This window comes from Dreissena polymorpha, chromosome 15 (assembly GCF_020536995.1).
Source record: "Dreissena polymorpha isolate Duluth1 chromosome 15, UMN_Dpol_1.0, whole genome shotgun sequence".
NCBI lineage: Eukaryota > Metazoa > Mollusca > Bivalvia > Myida > Dreissenidae > Dreissena > Dreissena polymorpha.
In genome coordinates this window covers 40512844-40530485 of record NC_068369.1, presented here as the reverse complement: position 1 = coordinate 40530485, position 17642 = coordinate 40512844, and the positions used below count along the sequence as shown (strand labels likewise).

The window sequence follows — 17642 nt, the reverse complement described above, 5'->3', positions numbered from 1 at the left end:
TTTTTATCATTAGTAACTATTTGGTTTTGAACCATATACCCCAACCTCAATATATTAATATCAGGTTCATCGACATATATGAATTATAAGGGTAATACACATTTATCATTTATTAGGTTCATACACATACGTTGGCGTCGTTTCAGAGTTCGAGGTCGCTCATTAATATCTTATTCGTGCAATTGAAACAAAGGAAGTGGTGTACGGTAATTGGAGTGAGCGCTGAATGCATAATGAAAATCACAATAGCCCAAGATTGATATCTCACTTCCTTGTTTTTGAACACTCTTAGGCTGTGTGCCATGAATATTTTGTAAAACTTTCCAATGTCCTAAAAGTTAATATACGCGTTTCAAATATACTGAAATATCAATTTGATTCATTTGAGCATGTCAAATTATTCACAGTGTTGACTGGTATTGTCACTGATCTCCGAAAAATCTAATTTGCAATAATTTCATTTTATTTTATTGAAACGGCGGCTTTATGACCCATGAATATGATATCCAATAAAAAGTCGTAGTTATTGTCTGATACATAATGTTGGGCAACGATTGATGACTAAACAAAATGTAATTTTGTAATCTGCGTGCATTTGTGTCAAACAACAGTTGGGACAGGAACCTCGTGAAAACATTATGTATCATACCCTGAACAGATCACAGAATTATCACCTGTATTTTATATGTTTTGACATACACGAACCTATAGTCAAATCATAAACCGCATATATACGAGCACTGGTAAAATATCTGGAAAAAAAAACATTTCTTCAGTTGTCCTTAATAGCACGTATTTTCGTCTCCTGACGTACGAAGAACATCGAATGAATTACATTTAAAGAAGTTGTATGGGCCAAGCCTGTTTTAGCTAAATAACGCTCCTCTATTTGTCTCGCTTATTTATTGCTTGCTGTGTGAAATCAGCCATGATGTGAGCACGTTAAAGGCAATAATCGTATCGCATCATGCATGTTCCGCATTCCATTCACTTACGTTCAAACTTTATTCGATGCACATGGATGAATTAATAACTGGCTTACATCAACGGTCTACAATACACTAAGGATTGTCAAAGATGCAAAGTCATCGATGTTGTTTGTCCTTATTTCTATAAACATTAATATTTAAATACGACTAAAAACTGCTTCACAAAGTATAACAGTCATGACAAAGACGAACTTAAACTTGTAAACTTGGTTTTCGGCGGGTATGCAGTATCAACCTAATATGCTTTAATAAAACATGTTTGCATATTTAGCAATATAGGCCTACATAGCAAACTAGTGTATCTTTAGCTATTGTCGCTTTTAAGAATATGCAACACTTATCTGAAACAAAACTTAGTTGGTTTTGCTGTGTTCACACATTTTGCAAGTATAATGCACTAGGCAGTGATCATTTACAAAAAATGTCCATGTAGACCATTTAAGATACACTTTATTATCACTCAATAAACGGTGACACATTAACAGACATTGTATGACATGATTAGTGATAAACAAAATTGTCCATTCTCAAATCAAATCCATGGAGAAACAGTCGATTCGTAATGTTTCACCTACATTACCTGCGTTGTTAGAATCGCACGCTGCGTTTTTGAAACCCTTATTTTGTTTTTTAGAGTTTCGCATTTGTTTCATTCAGTAAGGTTTCTGCAATCATCTGTACGTGTAAAAATACGATATTTTAGATGAACACAATACCGGTATACGCACATTTCTGATACTGTTCAAGACCGAACCATTTTAAGAATCGGCATTTAATATAATTATTGTTTATGACAAAAGCTTTTATAAAATGGAAAAAAAATGTGTGCAGTGCGCGACATGCGCAACTGTAAGGGTTGAAGTTTTAAACGTTCAATTTCACAAAATACATGTTTCGTGCTGTAATTAATTACAGTTGACATCGGTTTACTCAGATGATTAATGATCCATTACAAAGTTTGTTTGAGATTTTACTTTTGCTGATTCATATACGCCTACACGTATGTGTTCTTTCCTTTTATTTTATCCGCGCGTATATTAAAGGAACATTTTTACGTTAAGGTAAATTGACAAAATTGACATAAAGGTTTCAAATTTGCAAATGTTCGTTTAAGTAATGATATGTTTGAGTAAACAGTAATACTGCAATTTTACTTTGCTCCAAAAATATCAATTACATGCACCTTTTGACGATTTATAACCTTGAAAATTATAAAGCGTTACAAACGCGAAACGATCGAATAATTTTGTTGTTATTATTATACTTAATGACATTATGCGGGTTGCTCATATAAAGTAAAAAAAATACACTACTCCATATATGAACATGGATTGCCGAGTGTTTTAAGAGCTAGACTTTTTTTCCAATGGTCAGTGGTTTTAGCCAAGTTAAGGATTACTTTTTTTTCTTTCTTAAAGTCCGTTCTGGTTTTTACTTGAGCTATTGAGTTCCAATATTTACATTTATCAATTAAAAGCATTAATTTTAAAGACACGCGTCAATATGTGCCAACACGTGTAAAAAGGTCCATTCAACAGTTCGTTTCCACATAATAAACTTTGTATTTGTATTTTTATGAGACAACGACATACTTTCGATTTAACTATTCTCCATGGCAACCATGTGACTTATCCCGCATAAATACGTGTCTTGCTTGCGTGCGAAAGTAAGTTACATCGATAGTCTATTAAAAAAAGTTCAAAAAGAAGTACAAAAACTGCATTGAAATGGTAACATCATACTGCATTGGTTACTTGTATCGTTTAGTATTCATAAGTTGAATACAACATAAGTGTATAATATTTCGTCGTTTTGTTCATTATTAGTATTATTAGAAAATTTATCGAGCATAAATTAAAAAATGTATTACATGTATTAAATATGGTTTAACACGGAGGAGAAAAGTGTTTTTTTATTATATCATCATAAGAATATAAACCATAGGAACATTGGACGTATTGAATCATCATATCTGATAACAATATCTGAATATTTCAAAATAATATAGTCACAATATACTCACGTATATGATGTCATGTTCGTATCTTTCACTCAGCGCTTTCCTGATGTTTTCCTCTGTAAGATTGTCCAAAGAGGACAGGTCAGAAGTCATCTCCGAAGCCATCTCCTTAGTAACCGATGACACTCTAACGTCACAGCATCATAAGTTTACATATACTTATCTGATGGAAAAAGAAATGTTTCTATATAAATCAAGAATGTTAGTCTTCAACAGTACAGGCCTGTGCCTATTTTCAATATTTTGTACGCATTTACCACACTCAATTGATTTACAGATCTAAGCGTATAGCGCATGCTGTTTTGTCGAGAGTGAGTGGGTAGTAACAGTTTTCAGTTGTGTATAATTAGCCGATAGAAAAGTATATTAATTTATTCTGGCTTTTGCAACACATGATTTTTACGAATATTTATTTGGCGAATTCGGTCTTGTCAACAAATGCCATGCTTGTTAGCTAGGTCATCAAAATACTTATTTAGTATGTTGTGATCATAAGCATGATTTATATCTGTGTTAAGACATGTTTAGGATAAATAAATTAATCTCGTTGCCTGAGTAGAAAGTATGCAAATGTGCATTTTAATGAGTGTGACTTTACTCCCAATGAAACGATATTTGCAACAGATTGGATAGCTTTTTCATACAATCACGTGCCTTAGATAAGCAATCGTTTTTAATATAAATATGTAAAAAGGTTGAATTACTGAAATATAATACAAAACGGGCCTATAAAATGTCCACATTTCCATAACAGACATTAAGAAACATGGTCTTTTTTTAAGTTTGTCCTTTAATGCTTTAATTGCTTAATGAAAGCACTGGAACTTAAGAGCATTATTATAAAACACGGAAAACATTCAGAAAAGGAAAAAGAAAAAATATTGCACAAACATTTAACCAACCTGGACTCGAACCACTGACCTTTGTTTTAAAAAGTATTCACTCGGCCATTCAGACTGATACTTTTGATTATGTGTAATTTACTTCATATAAGAAATGAACGTGTTGTCACATAAAAATAATGAAAATAAAAGAAACACTTCTAATTATTTAATAGTTTTAGGTTTGTAACGCTTTATAATTGTGTTAATTTTTATTGATGATAACTATTAAACGATAATCTTTTTTTTCATTTATAGTATGCGTTATCAATTTTATTTTGCTCCTGATGTTCTTCTTTAGCTTACTCGGGGACAAACATGGTGAAAAGTTGTCATTTCAACAATACGTGAAAAATTCCTTTGAAATATGTGTTTTATATGTACATTATTCATTTTCCTTTTATAAACGCTATGCAATTGATATAAAAGGAACAGACTATCAATAATAAAAAATATCAGGTAACGTCTTTTTTTTGTTCAAACTAGGGGAACTCTTGGGCATAAGCTGCCTTAGATACGTATGTAATTTCGCATCGTTGTGTTCTTACAGAGGAACAAAAAAGGCATTGATTGGCATTAAAGAGATCTTTTTCACCGATTTTGGCATGTATTGAAGTTTGTCATGACATGCTTTATATTGATATATGTAAACATAGGATCTTAAATGCTCCTGTAAAAAAAAAGAATAAAATTAACGAAAGAAAAGAGTATCCCTGTGCTCGAATCACTGACCACTTGAGTAAAAGTCTTTCGCTTAGACCACTCGGCCATCTGTGCTCATACATTGAGTGATGTATTTTAAACTTTATATAAGCATTCCTCGTAGTATCATAAAAAAAGTAGTCCGCAGTAGGGCTCGAACCAGTGACCCCCGGAGTCCTGGGGTAAAAACCAATAAGACCGCTCGGCCATCCTGCCAAGTATATACACGGGATGTATTTTATACTTTCTATAAGCAATCTTCGTAGTTTCACAAATTTAAACGACAACAACAGAACTCTCCAAATTATTCAATCGTTTCGCGTTAAAACGCTTTATAATTTTCAGGTTTTTAAATCGTCAAAAGATGCAATATAATGGCTATATTAGACCATGGTAAATGTTCAGTATTACTGTTTCCTCACAAATATCATAATTAAAACGAAAATTTGCGAATCTGAAACAACTTTTTTCAATTTTGTCAATTTACCGAAACGTGAAAAGATCCCTTTAAAACCAGCTGTGTTTATTGAACCATTGCGTGATCAAGCTCAACGTAGGTCGTTTTACAGCAACTTATTTGAAGGCTCTTAGATGTTTGGTCATATTCATTCGCAAGCAATAATATATATCTATAAACATTAAAAGGGCCTTTTCACAGATTTTGGCATGTTTTGAAGTTTGTCATTAAATGCATTATATTGATAAATGTAAACATTGGATCTAAAAAGCTCCAGTAAAAAAATCAAGAATAAAATTTAAAAAAGGAACAAAAGTAGCCCGCAGCAGGGCTCGAACCAGCGACCCCCGGAGTCCTGGAGTAAAAACCAATAAGAGCGCTCGACCATCCTGCCAAATATGTATTATAGACGTAATTTATATTTTATATAATCAATCTTCGTAGTTTCACAAAATTAAACGACAACAACAGAACTCTCCAAATTATTCAATCGTTTCGCGTCGCAACTCTTTATAATTTTCAGGTTTTTAAATCGTCAAAAGATGCATATAATGGCTATATTAGACCATGGTAAATGTTCAGTATTATTGTTTCCTCACAGATATCATAAATAAAACGAAAATTTGCGAATCTTAAACAACATTTTTTTTCAATTTAGTCAATTTACCAAAACGTAAAAAGATCCCTTTTAAAGTCAAGATAATCAATAGTCATACTTTTTGCCGAATACATAATTACGAATAAATTGATTGAGTACTTTTAATTACAAAATAACTATTGGAGTATATTTAAAACGTAAAATCACTCATAAACGACTCCATAAGTATTTTGTTCAAAACTGAGAACTATGATACACATATGTAAAACAAAAGTTAGAACTTACCTCAGAAAAAAACTGTCAAATGTCTTCACATTTATTTTTTAAGTAGTGGAACGCACAGTTACACAATTTATTAAGTAAAAGCTGTCTATAAACGGTTTCGGTTAACTATTAAACATGAAACACATGAAAAATAACTTTCCCATTCACTGCAATATCAGCGATGCATGTACCAGCAGTATCTAGTGGTAAATTGACAGCTTCTAGAATACCATGTATGCAGTCACGCGTTTACTATAGATGGATGAACGGGATTAAATATGCGGGTGCGGGTGTCCAATTACATGTAAACAAAGAGGAAGTTAATATGGAGTCATCTGATTGGCTGCAAGTCGGGTACCTGCATGAAGGTACATTTTTGACGATGCTACTTCAGCGAAGCAGCTCGTCTAAGTTATCATACCATTTAAAATTCTTCACAATGACGACCTATGTAAAAGACCGAGCCAGTCCGATTGAGTAAGCTAAATTTCTCAATCGGCATACCTCGCTGATTATCATTGATAAATGTAAAGGCAGCTTGGTTCCCGTCCTCTTTCAAATTTTGTGAGAGGTTCGGGACAGGAACCAGACACGAAACAGCCAGGTGCCACTTCAAACGCTGTGACGCTTGGAAAACCCAAAATATAGTTTATTTATGACTTGATCGAGAATGCAAACTGATTCCCAGTTTCGCTGGGTCAAGTTCCCCACGGGTACTACTTCCATGTACCCCCAAATTTTGTTCGTACCCACATTTTTTTACGAAACCAATTTTTTTTGGCATAATTTTTTCGTACCCAAAATTTTCGTACCGAATTATTTTCGTACCCACATACACAAATGTCGTGATGTAGATAAACTTAAATTGATGCTTTTATATCCATCCTCTTCAAAAGCATCGTCATCAGTACTGTCAGATCTTCGATTTGTCACCGCCAGTGAATGACTTTGATCTTTTTCCGATATTACTTTTCAAACCGATAGAAGGCAAACAAAGTTTTGGTATTAAGTTTTTTAGGGAAAGACCACAATTTATCTTTTCAACGCTATTAACCCGTAATAGTCAAATACTTCCTCACGCGGATTACAACGTAGAGGATATGAACTATAAGAATTGTGTTTCAACAGTTACATCTACTTGTGTGTTTCAAATTGTCTATAAATAGTATACGCTCGATTGCATAATTTTCGTGTTTATTGTGCATGGGTTAATTTTATGTTGAACTACTTTGCAGTCTTCTTTAAACCTGTTTGGTAAATTATGGTCGGTGGTCGATTTTTTGACAGTTTCTTTCGGAACACAAACATGCCTATGTAAGAAAAATTAGCACTTAAATAGCTTCTTATTTAGTCATTTTTGTGCATCCAATTAACACAATGAAAACAGACATACAATATTCGGTAAAAAGTACTGGAAATTGTACTATTTGAACATGTTTCATTATATTATGAAATGAATTCAATGTAGCGTGATTTTATGCCACTTCTATCTGAGTTCCTATTCTCCGTGCTAAAAGAGATATGTTCACAGATTTGAGTGTGTTGTTTTAATACTATTTAATTGATTTATCTACAAACTTGTAATATTTGGATGATTTAGCATCCGAAGAAAATGTTCCTATCCTGGGTTTCGAACTCTGGAGCGCCATGAAGCAAAGTTAAACGCTTCCTCTAGACCCCGAAGTCTTTAGCATATGGACGCTAGCTTAAAAGCTATCTAGGTTATACACGTTTATTCTATTCCAATTCCGATAGATGATAGCCCGAGTTGTGTCAGGAGAGTTATTGTGCTTGCGTGCTTTCAAGATCACCGCTTCTCTAGATGAACGCACAGCCATAACATTTCATCGGAGATACTGTGTGTATCTACCATAAACTAGAAACTAGAAACGGTAATAGTTACAAGTATTTAAATACCAAAACGTTCAACAATAGCCATTCCACACACTCATTCTTATACGAGAGATTTGACATTTGAGAATGGGTTAGTTATGTTCAACTACCGGTAGTTATGACTCAAAGTCCTAATGCAGTAGGATATTCATAGTCATCCGCATTGCATACACATTAAATATCGGGGGGGGGGGGGGGGGTTAAAAATGGATTTAGCTATTGAGTGATAGTAACAATGTTAAGTGTCTGAAAAATATTTAGAAATAGCTGTACCGATGTAAGTCTGGGTTCCTTTCCCTTTCACTACGTATCCGCAGTAAAAGAGGCAGGGGACCAGACTATATCAATGTATTCATCATTTATGAGCCGCGGTCTGGGAAAATCGAGCTTTATGCATGTGCGTAAAGCGTCCCACGGCTTATCCCGAATGACGCTTTCCGCCATTTGGAAATTTTAATATAAAAGGAAGGCTCTTCTAAACAAACATCCCATCTCGGCGGAAAGTGTCGTGCCAGACTAGTTTGTGTTTACTGCACTGGCTAATCTGGGACAATTTACGAACATGAAGTGAGACCAGTTTTCTCAAAGCGGGCGCATATGTTTCCTGTAAAAATGAATCGTCGAAATAAAATATTATATAAAAATATACATTTGCGCCTTTATCGCGTGTTTGTATCTGTCTCTATCAAAACCTTGGTTTATTTTTGTATTACGAGGTGTCCATGAACGTGTAAGGAAATTAAGAACAGACGACGCCTGTTATGTATTATTTCCTCATTTACATCTGTGTGCAGCATTTAACATAACATTGAAATATAATATTGGAATGTATAATTGCCGACAATACTTCCAAGGTCTTTTTTTAAAATGAACACAGTTTTTATTTGAGTCGCGTTCTGAGAAAACTGGGCATAATGCAAATGCATTAAGTGTCGTCCCAGATTAGCCTGTTCAGTCCGCACAGGCTAATCAGGGACGACATTTGCCGTCTAAATTGGATTTTTGCTAAGAAGAGACTTCAGTTTAACGAAAAATGTCATAAAAGCGGAAAGTGTCATACCATATTAGTCTGTGCGGACTGCACAGGCTAATCTGGGACGACACTTTACGCTCATGCATTATGCCCAGTTTTCTCAGAACACGACTCATTTGATGATACAAACACGTGGCCAGCTCCAACCGAAGCCAAGCCTGTGGCTACACTCTACATCGCTCGTTCAGCGCGCACCGCGTTGTTTAGTATGCTTTATTTATGATTTTAGAGCGCAGCGCAAACGACACGCCGGTGTGACTGGGGTCTTGCTTGAAGGCGTACCGTGTTGATAAAAGTGGTTCAACATCCACGTAATACATTGTGTACCTGCTTTCTGACCTTGCATATGGCGTATGATTTATCTTAGCGTTCCATAACGCGTAGTTTTCATTCGGTATAATGACAAGTATGACAAGGTAGGATACGATGGTACCGATGAAATACAACCAAAACAACAAACGGTCCACAACCGCTGCGAGGCGCTGCCATTCCACAACTATCAGTTTTATTAAATACAGCTCACTATTTTCATCCTCTTATTTCGGCGAGGTATCTTTCTCAAAATGACACGTGTTTGTTGCACGGGGTCGCTTAATTTTCGGTTTGATATCAGACGTTTTCTTGTTTCGTTTTGTTTCTAGCGCCTCTTTCCTGTGGATGTCCAATTGTATTCCATTGGTATGCAAGTGGTTTGAAGCGTGGAGCTCAAAATTGTTCGTTTTTCGTGCGAATGTTTCTGGATAAACTTCGTCACGCCGCAGCCCTATGACTTCTGGTTCCGGTTCCGATGGTTGTGGTGGATTTAGCGATCTCAATTCTGACGTCTGGTTTTCCTCTGAACTCTGGCGTCCAGGCAGCGCGTTCTGTCGGGATAGTGTTCATTTTTGTAGGGACGACAACGCCGTTTCTCTCATTTTCCGCATGGAGTTCTGGCGTCGATATTTGAAGGAAGACTTTATTGTATCTTTTCTTGCGCCATTCTCCTGTAGCCAGAATAAATAATAATCGCGCATGCACATATTAGCCATACCTTTTATGTATCAAAAGTAATAATAATGAAAATTATTAGTATAATTACACAATATAGTTTCACAATAAAGGAAGATAAAAAAGTTATCTATAGTGATTCATAACCCGGTATAGTGATTCATAACCAGGCATAATACGAGGAGTTTAAGGGGGCACACTACAGTTTTTCACAAATCGGCCACTGGCTGCCGGGGTGTGGGCACTGTCAGTCCTCACAGCTGACACAACGTCTACACCTGAAATCATACAAAACATACCTTCAGAATTGTTGGGGGTATGTCTTTCACTAAGCATGCATGTCATACCACCACCACTCAAATCTGATACTTTAAACTTGTAAAACACTATTATTGCTGCTCAGTTTCATTGTATCCCTATTTATTAGAAATGTCCCCCCCCCCCTGCTAATTCGACACTAAGGCTAAAAACTGTATAGTGCTACCTTAAAGCGGGTATATACGATTTTTTATATGTGTTTAATTGTAATATATTGATAGAATATGTTACAATTACACAAAATAGGCAAGAAAAAATATACATTAAAGCCGAATTTCATAAAATGCAGCAAAGACAAATTAGCGCCCCGAGCCGATAGTGACGTACATATTTTCCTACAATAACCGAAGCATTCGTCTTTGTATTATAAACCGTTAAACTACGAGGGGTGTTCCAGAAGTTCGTGGATTTTCGCTATAACTTATTAGTTTGCTGGTAAAAGTCAATGAAATTGACATATTATACAAACCAATTGTCATGGACTTTATATATAAGCTAAAAATGCATGAATTCCATAAAGCGCGTTTGAAACGCGTTGCCATAGAGACCTCAGTAACGACATGCGGCGCACGCGTGTATTTACGCGCATTAAAATTTGGTTTAAATGTCGTTGATAAACAGAATTTACGGGTAATTTCACGTCACAGCGCCTAAGTCCTCCTTACAGCCCGGATTTGGCCCCTATGGACTTCCGCGTCTTCCCGGAAGTTAAATCACAGATGCGCGGTATTCGCTTTGCAAGTAAACAGGAACTTACAGTTGCAGCAAAGCGAATCGTGTCGTCTTTTGACGCTGACTGGTATAGAGACACTTTTGACAAGTGGATTTCCCGACACACAAAGTGCATTCGCGTTGGAGGTGATTATGTGGAAAAGATTTGTCAGTTGTTAACTTCATAACGTCATTGACGTTGAACAGAAACGTTACACGTGCGTCGGTGTGCGCATTGTGCACATGTTTAAATCTCTGATATATTTTTATTGTTTTATGTATTTCTATGATATTTGGATAGTAGATTTGGAAAGGACGAAATATTCTTAACATGCTATTTGTTTGTCCATTTATGTTACCAAATGAAAGTTATAGCGAAAATCAACTAACTTCTGGAAACACCCCTCGTAAGTTTAGATGCACATCGTACATGTATGGTATACATGCTGGCGAATTCGGCTGTAAAGCCGTTTTCAATTTCAGAATTAAATATCGACACATGTTCTTCTTCACTTTTATTTTAATTGATATTGAAATATATATATAATAAGTTTTTTACACAGTTTATATAAATTCATAAATATTTGACAAAATCGTATATACCCGCTTTAACGCTCTTCGTATTATGCCGGGTTATGTATCACAATAGATAATCACGTAAATAACACTGGTTATAGAACACCTATGTTTATTTCTCACCACATTTGTACGTACCAAATTGATAGATTCAATGAGTCTATGAAGATCGCGGCTCATGCTTAGGAGTACAGAAGCTCCCGGTTCGGAGCACTGCGGATTTTTGCCCCACTGTTTTGCAAGTTGATACCCATTACCGCCATAATGACGGACACAGACGTGAGTGTCACGACAACACATAGATATTGATACACCCCAGGTGTGGTTGTAGCAATTACCTTTTTCATGGACTGTTAAGTTGTTAATACTGGTGACATTACATGACTATATATATCAATTGACAAGTATTCACAACTGAATATATAATCTTACACATCACCAGAATTATAATCTTGATGTAAGCCATCCATTTGATGGAATTTCTTTTTTCTTTGTAGTGCATAACAGTTTCTGCCAGCTAATCTATGTACTTTAAGTGGCACCTTAATTGTTTGCAGTCATTTGTTTTATTGGATTCTTGAAAATTTTCTTTTCTAAAATTCACTTTGAGAGTCAAACTTCGTTGTTGAACACTGATTTTAGAAGTTTTATAAAATACTGTTATTGTTTTATTTACATAAATTGTGAATGAACGCGGAACAGATGGCTGTGCGTCACATGTACATTCTGTATTATTACTACCCTCGCATTCTATACTTAGATGGTGACGTCACTACGTTATAGGGTATGTAAGTCTCGTCATGTGACCACCGATATTTCACGAGATCTCCAACTTCCGGGTACAAACAAAAAATCAAAATGGCTATATCAATAATGTACTGGTCTAACTACGTTGAATCGCATGTTAAATTAAGTCGAAAGAGTGAAGCATCGGTTGAAAGCGACAGGGTATTGAAATTCTTTATGGACGAACTGCGTGTAATCCGTGCCAGCGTCCAGGCTTCGATGAAAAATACATCATATAATGTTACGGTTAGTTATATACATCCGAATTACTATGACAAAGTAAAATGTTAATCGTACTCGTAATGGTTTAAACACTATTTATTTTCTCATTCAGATTTTGTTATATTTTTTTCATAAGATTCACCTTGAACCAGAGGACAACGGCGTGATACAATCATCGACATGTCAGTGTCCAATGAGGGAATTCAAATCACAGGTGGTTAACGTGTGGCTATGATATTAATTAGTGAAAACATCATTTTGAATGATAAATACTCATATTATAACGAAAAATTAACTTTTATGAAAAAAAATAATTCACTATCAAATATATATATAACAAGGTATGCAACTCAAAATCACCCCAAAACGGGATGCATCGCTTTGAACAGCCATATCTTCATCAATTGTGCAGCGATTTTCACGATCTCGGTCTTATTCAACGCAAAAATGAATTTCCTTTCTGGAAATGTATATGTCTTGCAATATTTTTACAAATGCTGGGTCAACTTTTAAGAAATAACACGAAACACAACTCGCATGACCCAGTTGACAATGATCATGCAGTCTTTAAGACTGAAATCTTCACGGAGTAAAGGGCATCTTCCCTACAAATTCATGTACCTCGATACCATAATTCAATAAAACGTATGAAAAAACATTATTACCGTTCTTGTCGTTACATTATGCATCAAGACTAACTGTCCAGCGTCGTTTGAAACCTTTGTTTACATACATTTCAACTAACTGACATTTTAAACACACGAGTGATTTCATTGGTCCGATGCGGAGGTGTGTCTTTACAACTGGAGATTTCATTCATAAAGACTGCATGATCATTGTCAACTGGGTCATGCGAGTTGTGTCAATCTCAAAGCTGTTATTTTGAAATAATAAAATTGTGTACTCTATATAATTCTTATTCGAACCATCCTAGATCTATTCATTAACTCATGAGAATAATTGTTTTCATAATTATTTTTTAATGCAATGTACCTTTTTTACTCGTTACTCAGGGCTCTAAACAGATCTGTCTCAGATGATGACAGAACTTTTATTTATAAACAACTTGGACAGTTGGGTCGCTTTACAGGTTCGCATAAGTGGTCCCTGTTAGAATGTTTTGTTCCTGTTATCATGATTTTTTCCTGTTAGCATTTTTGGTTACTGTTGAGCGGTTCCTGTTAGTATGAGTATTTGAGGTATGTGCGTTTGAATATATATATATGTGTATATGTTAAGCAATAATTTTCACGTAAAAAAATTATGCTGTACAAATAGTGAGATATTACTTATTAAGCTATCTCATTGGCAATTATGTAGTTGTGATAGTATGACTTATAAATAATAATTCCAAAAAATCCTTGGTATGTCAAAAATTATCAATACCACATGGTCTTGTTTATTTTTCAAAAATCATGAGCATTATTTTAATGGTCTTTTGCTAATAGTTGACCTGTTCATTTTTATGTTTGAAGCTCTGCATTGGATTATGGCAGAGGAGACACAGATACCGGATGTACCAGTGCCTCTCCTGGATGACTTGATGATCCATCCTGATTATCTGGGAGCTGAGGACCCCCGCACACGGCTGAGACGACAGTTGCTGGTGTCGCACGAAAAGGTCAACCAAACAGCTGCAGCAACTATTGGACATAGGGAAAATGCCTTATGGGCAGCTGTTCGCAAGTTGAGATTTACCGACTCTAACTTCGGACATATCTTGTCAGCGTTTGACAAAAAAAGTAAGTGCTAGTACATATTGCTATAATTTTAATATATATGACGCACATGTCTTCATTTTATGTGAGTTAATATCAATTTAAACTGGGTGGTCAATATGAACTTCTGTTTCTCGACATTAAAAAGTAGACTTGCTTTACTTTTTCTGCCATGTTTTTAATGCATTGCAGTTACTTATGCTCGATTGGTCATTGTCGGCTCGGGTACTACTTACATGTACCCCGGGTACTCTTAAGTATACTTACATGTACCCCGGGTACGGTAAATATACTTAAAAGTACCCGGGAATTTGAACGCTAAATCGGTCGTTGTTGACTATTTTTTTTATATTAATTTTGTTAACATAAGTGTCTATTTTCTGTTAAATGGCCTCTATATCATCGAAACTCATACTCAAAAAGCATGGTGATGTAGTGTTTTTTTTTAAAGAGAAGTTTGTTTAAGATAAACAATATCGTTTAACGGTATCGGTAGCATTTAATACGACATCAGATTTGGGGCGGGAAAACAACTCGGGTACAGTCTAATATAGCCCGGGTATTTTTAAGTATATTTACCGTACCCGGGGTACATATATGTATACTTAAGAGTACCCGGGGTACATGTAAGTAGTACCCGAGCCGACAATGACCAATCGAGCGTTACTTATACTGTTGTTTATTTGTAAATCAACATACCAGATAAATAAGTGTTTTTATATGTTTTTCAAGACTGACAGTGTCTTTGAAAAAAAGACTTCTGAGCGCGTATAACCTGGAAAAAAGTTCATAAGCGAAAGTGAAAGTAAACGAGACTTACATACCCTATGACTACCCTCGTGTATTTGCGGTTACAAACAACTTACATTGTTTTTTTTTCTTAAAAAGTGTACCTCAAACCAGAGGTTCGTAACAATATATACACGAAAACGAAGTTCCACAGTAAGATCCAACTCGAAAAAAGATTATTAGGTGACTTTCTGACTGTTAATGTCTATTTAATGACCTGGCTGCGCATTATCTAAAGAAAAGTAAACGCCGGCACCGGGGTTCTAACAAGTTTTTTCCTCCATCGACTTATAACTCGATTAAAAAAGACATAACGATGTTATAAAAGTATAATTGAACCGCGCATTTGGAAAACGTGGCTTTACGTGTCGTCCAAGCTTCTCTTAGACGGACGACACTTAACGCACCTGCATTAAGATCTGTTTTCCCAGAGCGCAGCTAAGATAATTGGTTATCAACTAGTAGTCATTATCAATTAAAAATCCGGATAACTGACCAATCAGTGGAACGGCCTGTGACGCGGCGAGTACATCCTCCGCTATCAGCAGCATGAACATCGAGAACGCCAAGAACACCGACCGATTAAGCTCCCCGGAAGTTGAAGACAGAGTGAGAATGGAGAGCATGATGTACGGAACGATAATGTTGAAGATGTAGTTGAAGGTCTTTCGGCGCACGTGCAGGGTGTACGTCAGATCTTGCCATCATCTTGGTACGTGTCGTCGCACCACGATTGCATGCGGAAGCATTCTCAAAGACGGTAAGTGGAGAGCTTGATGGCCCGGTCGTCGTACATTTTCTCATAGTCCATCCACGCTCCGTTGTAGATCCACGATCCGAACCTAGACAGGGAGTAATCTTTAATTCTTAAAATAATAAGTTTGTTTGATAACTATGGAATGATTTTCATTGTACAAAAGGCGTGAAGAGAATTGGTATTTGCCTCTTATGGTAAAGCTTGTTAAGATTTACGTAACGTCAATTTCATGATTAGCAACTTACGTTACTTAATGTGTATATCTACGTATCATAAGCAAACAATTGTTTATGTTCTTGAAATTCGCTGTGTTCATGTAAAGCACAGGGGCCTCTAACACAAAATACCCTATATATACACTTTATAAATATATATAGTTATAGTATATGCGGGGTATTTTTGTAAAAGACTCCTCGTATATTATCTCGTACATCAGCCACCCAAGACCCATCCTCTAGAAAATAAGTGAATTCTTTCTGTTGGTCTGTAGGTTTTTTGTACAGCATTTTTATAAATCTACAGTAAGTAACGTGATGAAGAAAGCACTTATATTTCATCGCATAACATGACTATAATAGTTAAGTACACATTTATACTTTATTAAATATGGTTAGGTTTATCGTGTCAATCTCTTTAATTTGCGAAAGACATGTAACTCATTAAGTCAGGTCCTGAAATATGCTTACAAGGAAGTCAGTTCCAAAAGGTTGTTTAAACCATTTTAAGCAATCAATAAGTTATTAGAGATGAAACTACGTCAGGAAAATGAAATATTCGTGATTTTGTTATATTTTACTGTATACATACGACAAAACTGTGTATGATAAGGATTTCCGGCAAGTTTGCATGAAAATAAAAACGTTACCAGTTGCAACTCCGGAGCCGGAGGGTCAATAGCTGGCAGTTGGATAATTGCAACTACCACAATATGTGTGGACATTTATTAATATTATATTCTAAAAGCGACATATTATAAGGCTAAGGTAGCAGCTATAGTCTTTTTTATATAGATTTTCCGATATTTAAACAAAAAGAGTTATATAAACATTTAATACACATGCAATTAGAAAACGTGCGACGACCTCGCCATCGTTATACGAAATATACAAACACGATCATTTTGTAACCTTCTTGCCGTTTTCACAACATATTATTTAGTGGTTACTGGTTCATGCTATTTCCGGAAATAACATTTCGTAACAAATGTCAGTAGCACGCTGCAGCATTGCGATGGTTGCGAGGATGATTCAAAACATTAACGTGCCGCCTCGAGTTGTCGCCGAACAACATCAGACTTGACTATTGTTCGCTGGATTTTTCGTTTCGTTGCACACGTGTCGCAAGCGAATAGATACAAATTACGTATTTTTTATAAGATGCATGTATTGACACAGTTCGAAAGTTTGCAAATTGGAATTCAATCAACTCGCGAAGAATAAAACAACAACATGTTATATGATTATTGTTTGAAATTAAAAAAAAACATGATTGGATGTATGCGTTAATGTTTTAGTGTGTAATAAGATTCATATGCATTGTTTGCATTATCATGTTATTTCCTGCTCTATGCAGTTTACTGTAATAGCATGTTAGTGACATGTAAGATATTGCAAGACGACATCCTAAATGTATTTATAAAGCTTTGTTAAATGCATAAATAACACTGATGTATGTGTACTAATATGTGTAAATATTTCCCAAAACTGGAACAAAGAGGTTTAGATCTAAAATTAGAAATCTGGTTTACGAGACAACACGACTGGACTTACTGTTTTGTGATGGCGGCACTAACACTTTATTTGCATACTGTTCTAAAAATTGCTGTCTGTGAATACGCCAAAATCGTTGGTGATATCGATTTTTAATGTTGGCATGTAAAATAAAATCGAACAGCGATGACAAATGGCTTGTTTGTACAGCGGGGGCTACCGTATAATAAGT

At 35.5% G+C, this 17642-nt stretch overlaps 1 protein-coding gene across 5 annotated transcripts in view; it reads right to left on the bottom strand.

Annotated features, from left to right (window-relative positions):
- Nucleotides 1-17642, bottom strand: part of LOC127859936 (uncharacterized) — a 155372-nt gene that overhangs the window by 102881 nt on the left and 34849 nt on the right. For 4 of the 5 annotated variants that reach the window (XM_052397568.1, XM_052397570.1, XM_052397569.1 and 1 more), the window contains exon 1: nucleotides 3013-3159. The exons of the other annotated variant lie outside the window; for it this stretch is intronic. In XM_052397568.1, the coding sequence (XP_052253528.1) occupies nucleotides 3013-3114 (102 nt within the window). In that variant the 5' untranslated portion in view covers nucleotides 3115-3159. Of the gene's footprint in view, nucleotides 1-3012; nucleotides 3160-17642 lie in introns of those variants that run through there. 5 annotated transcript variants of the gene reach the window in all.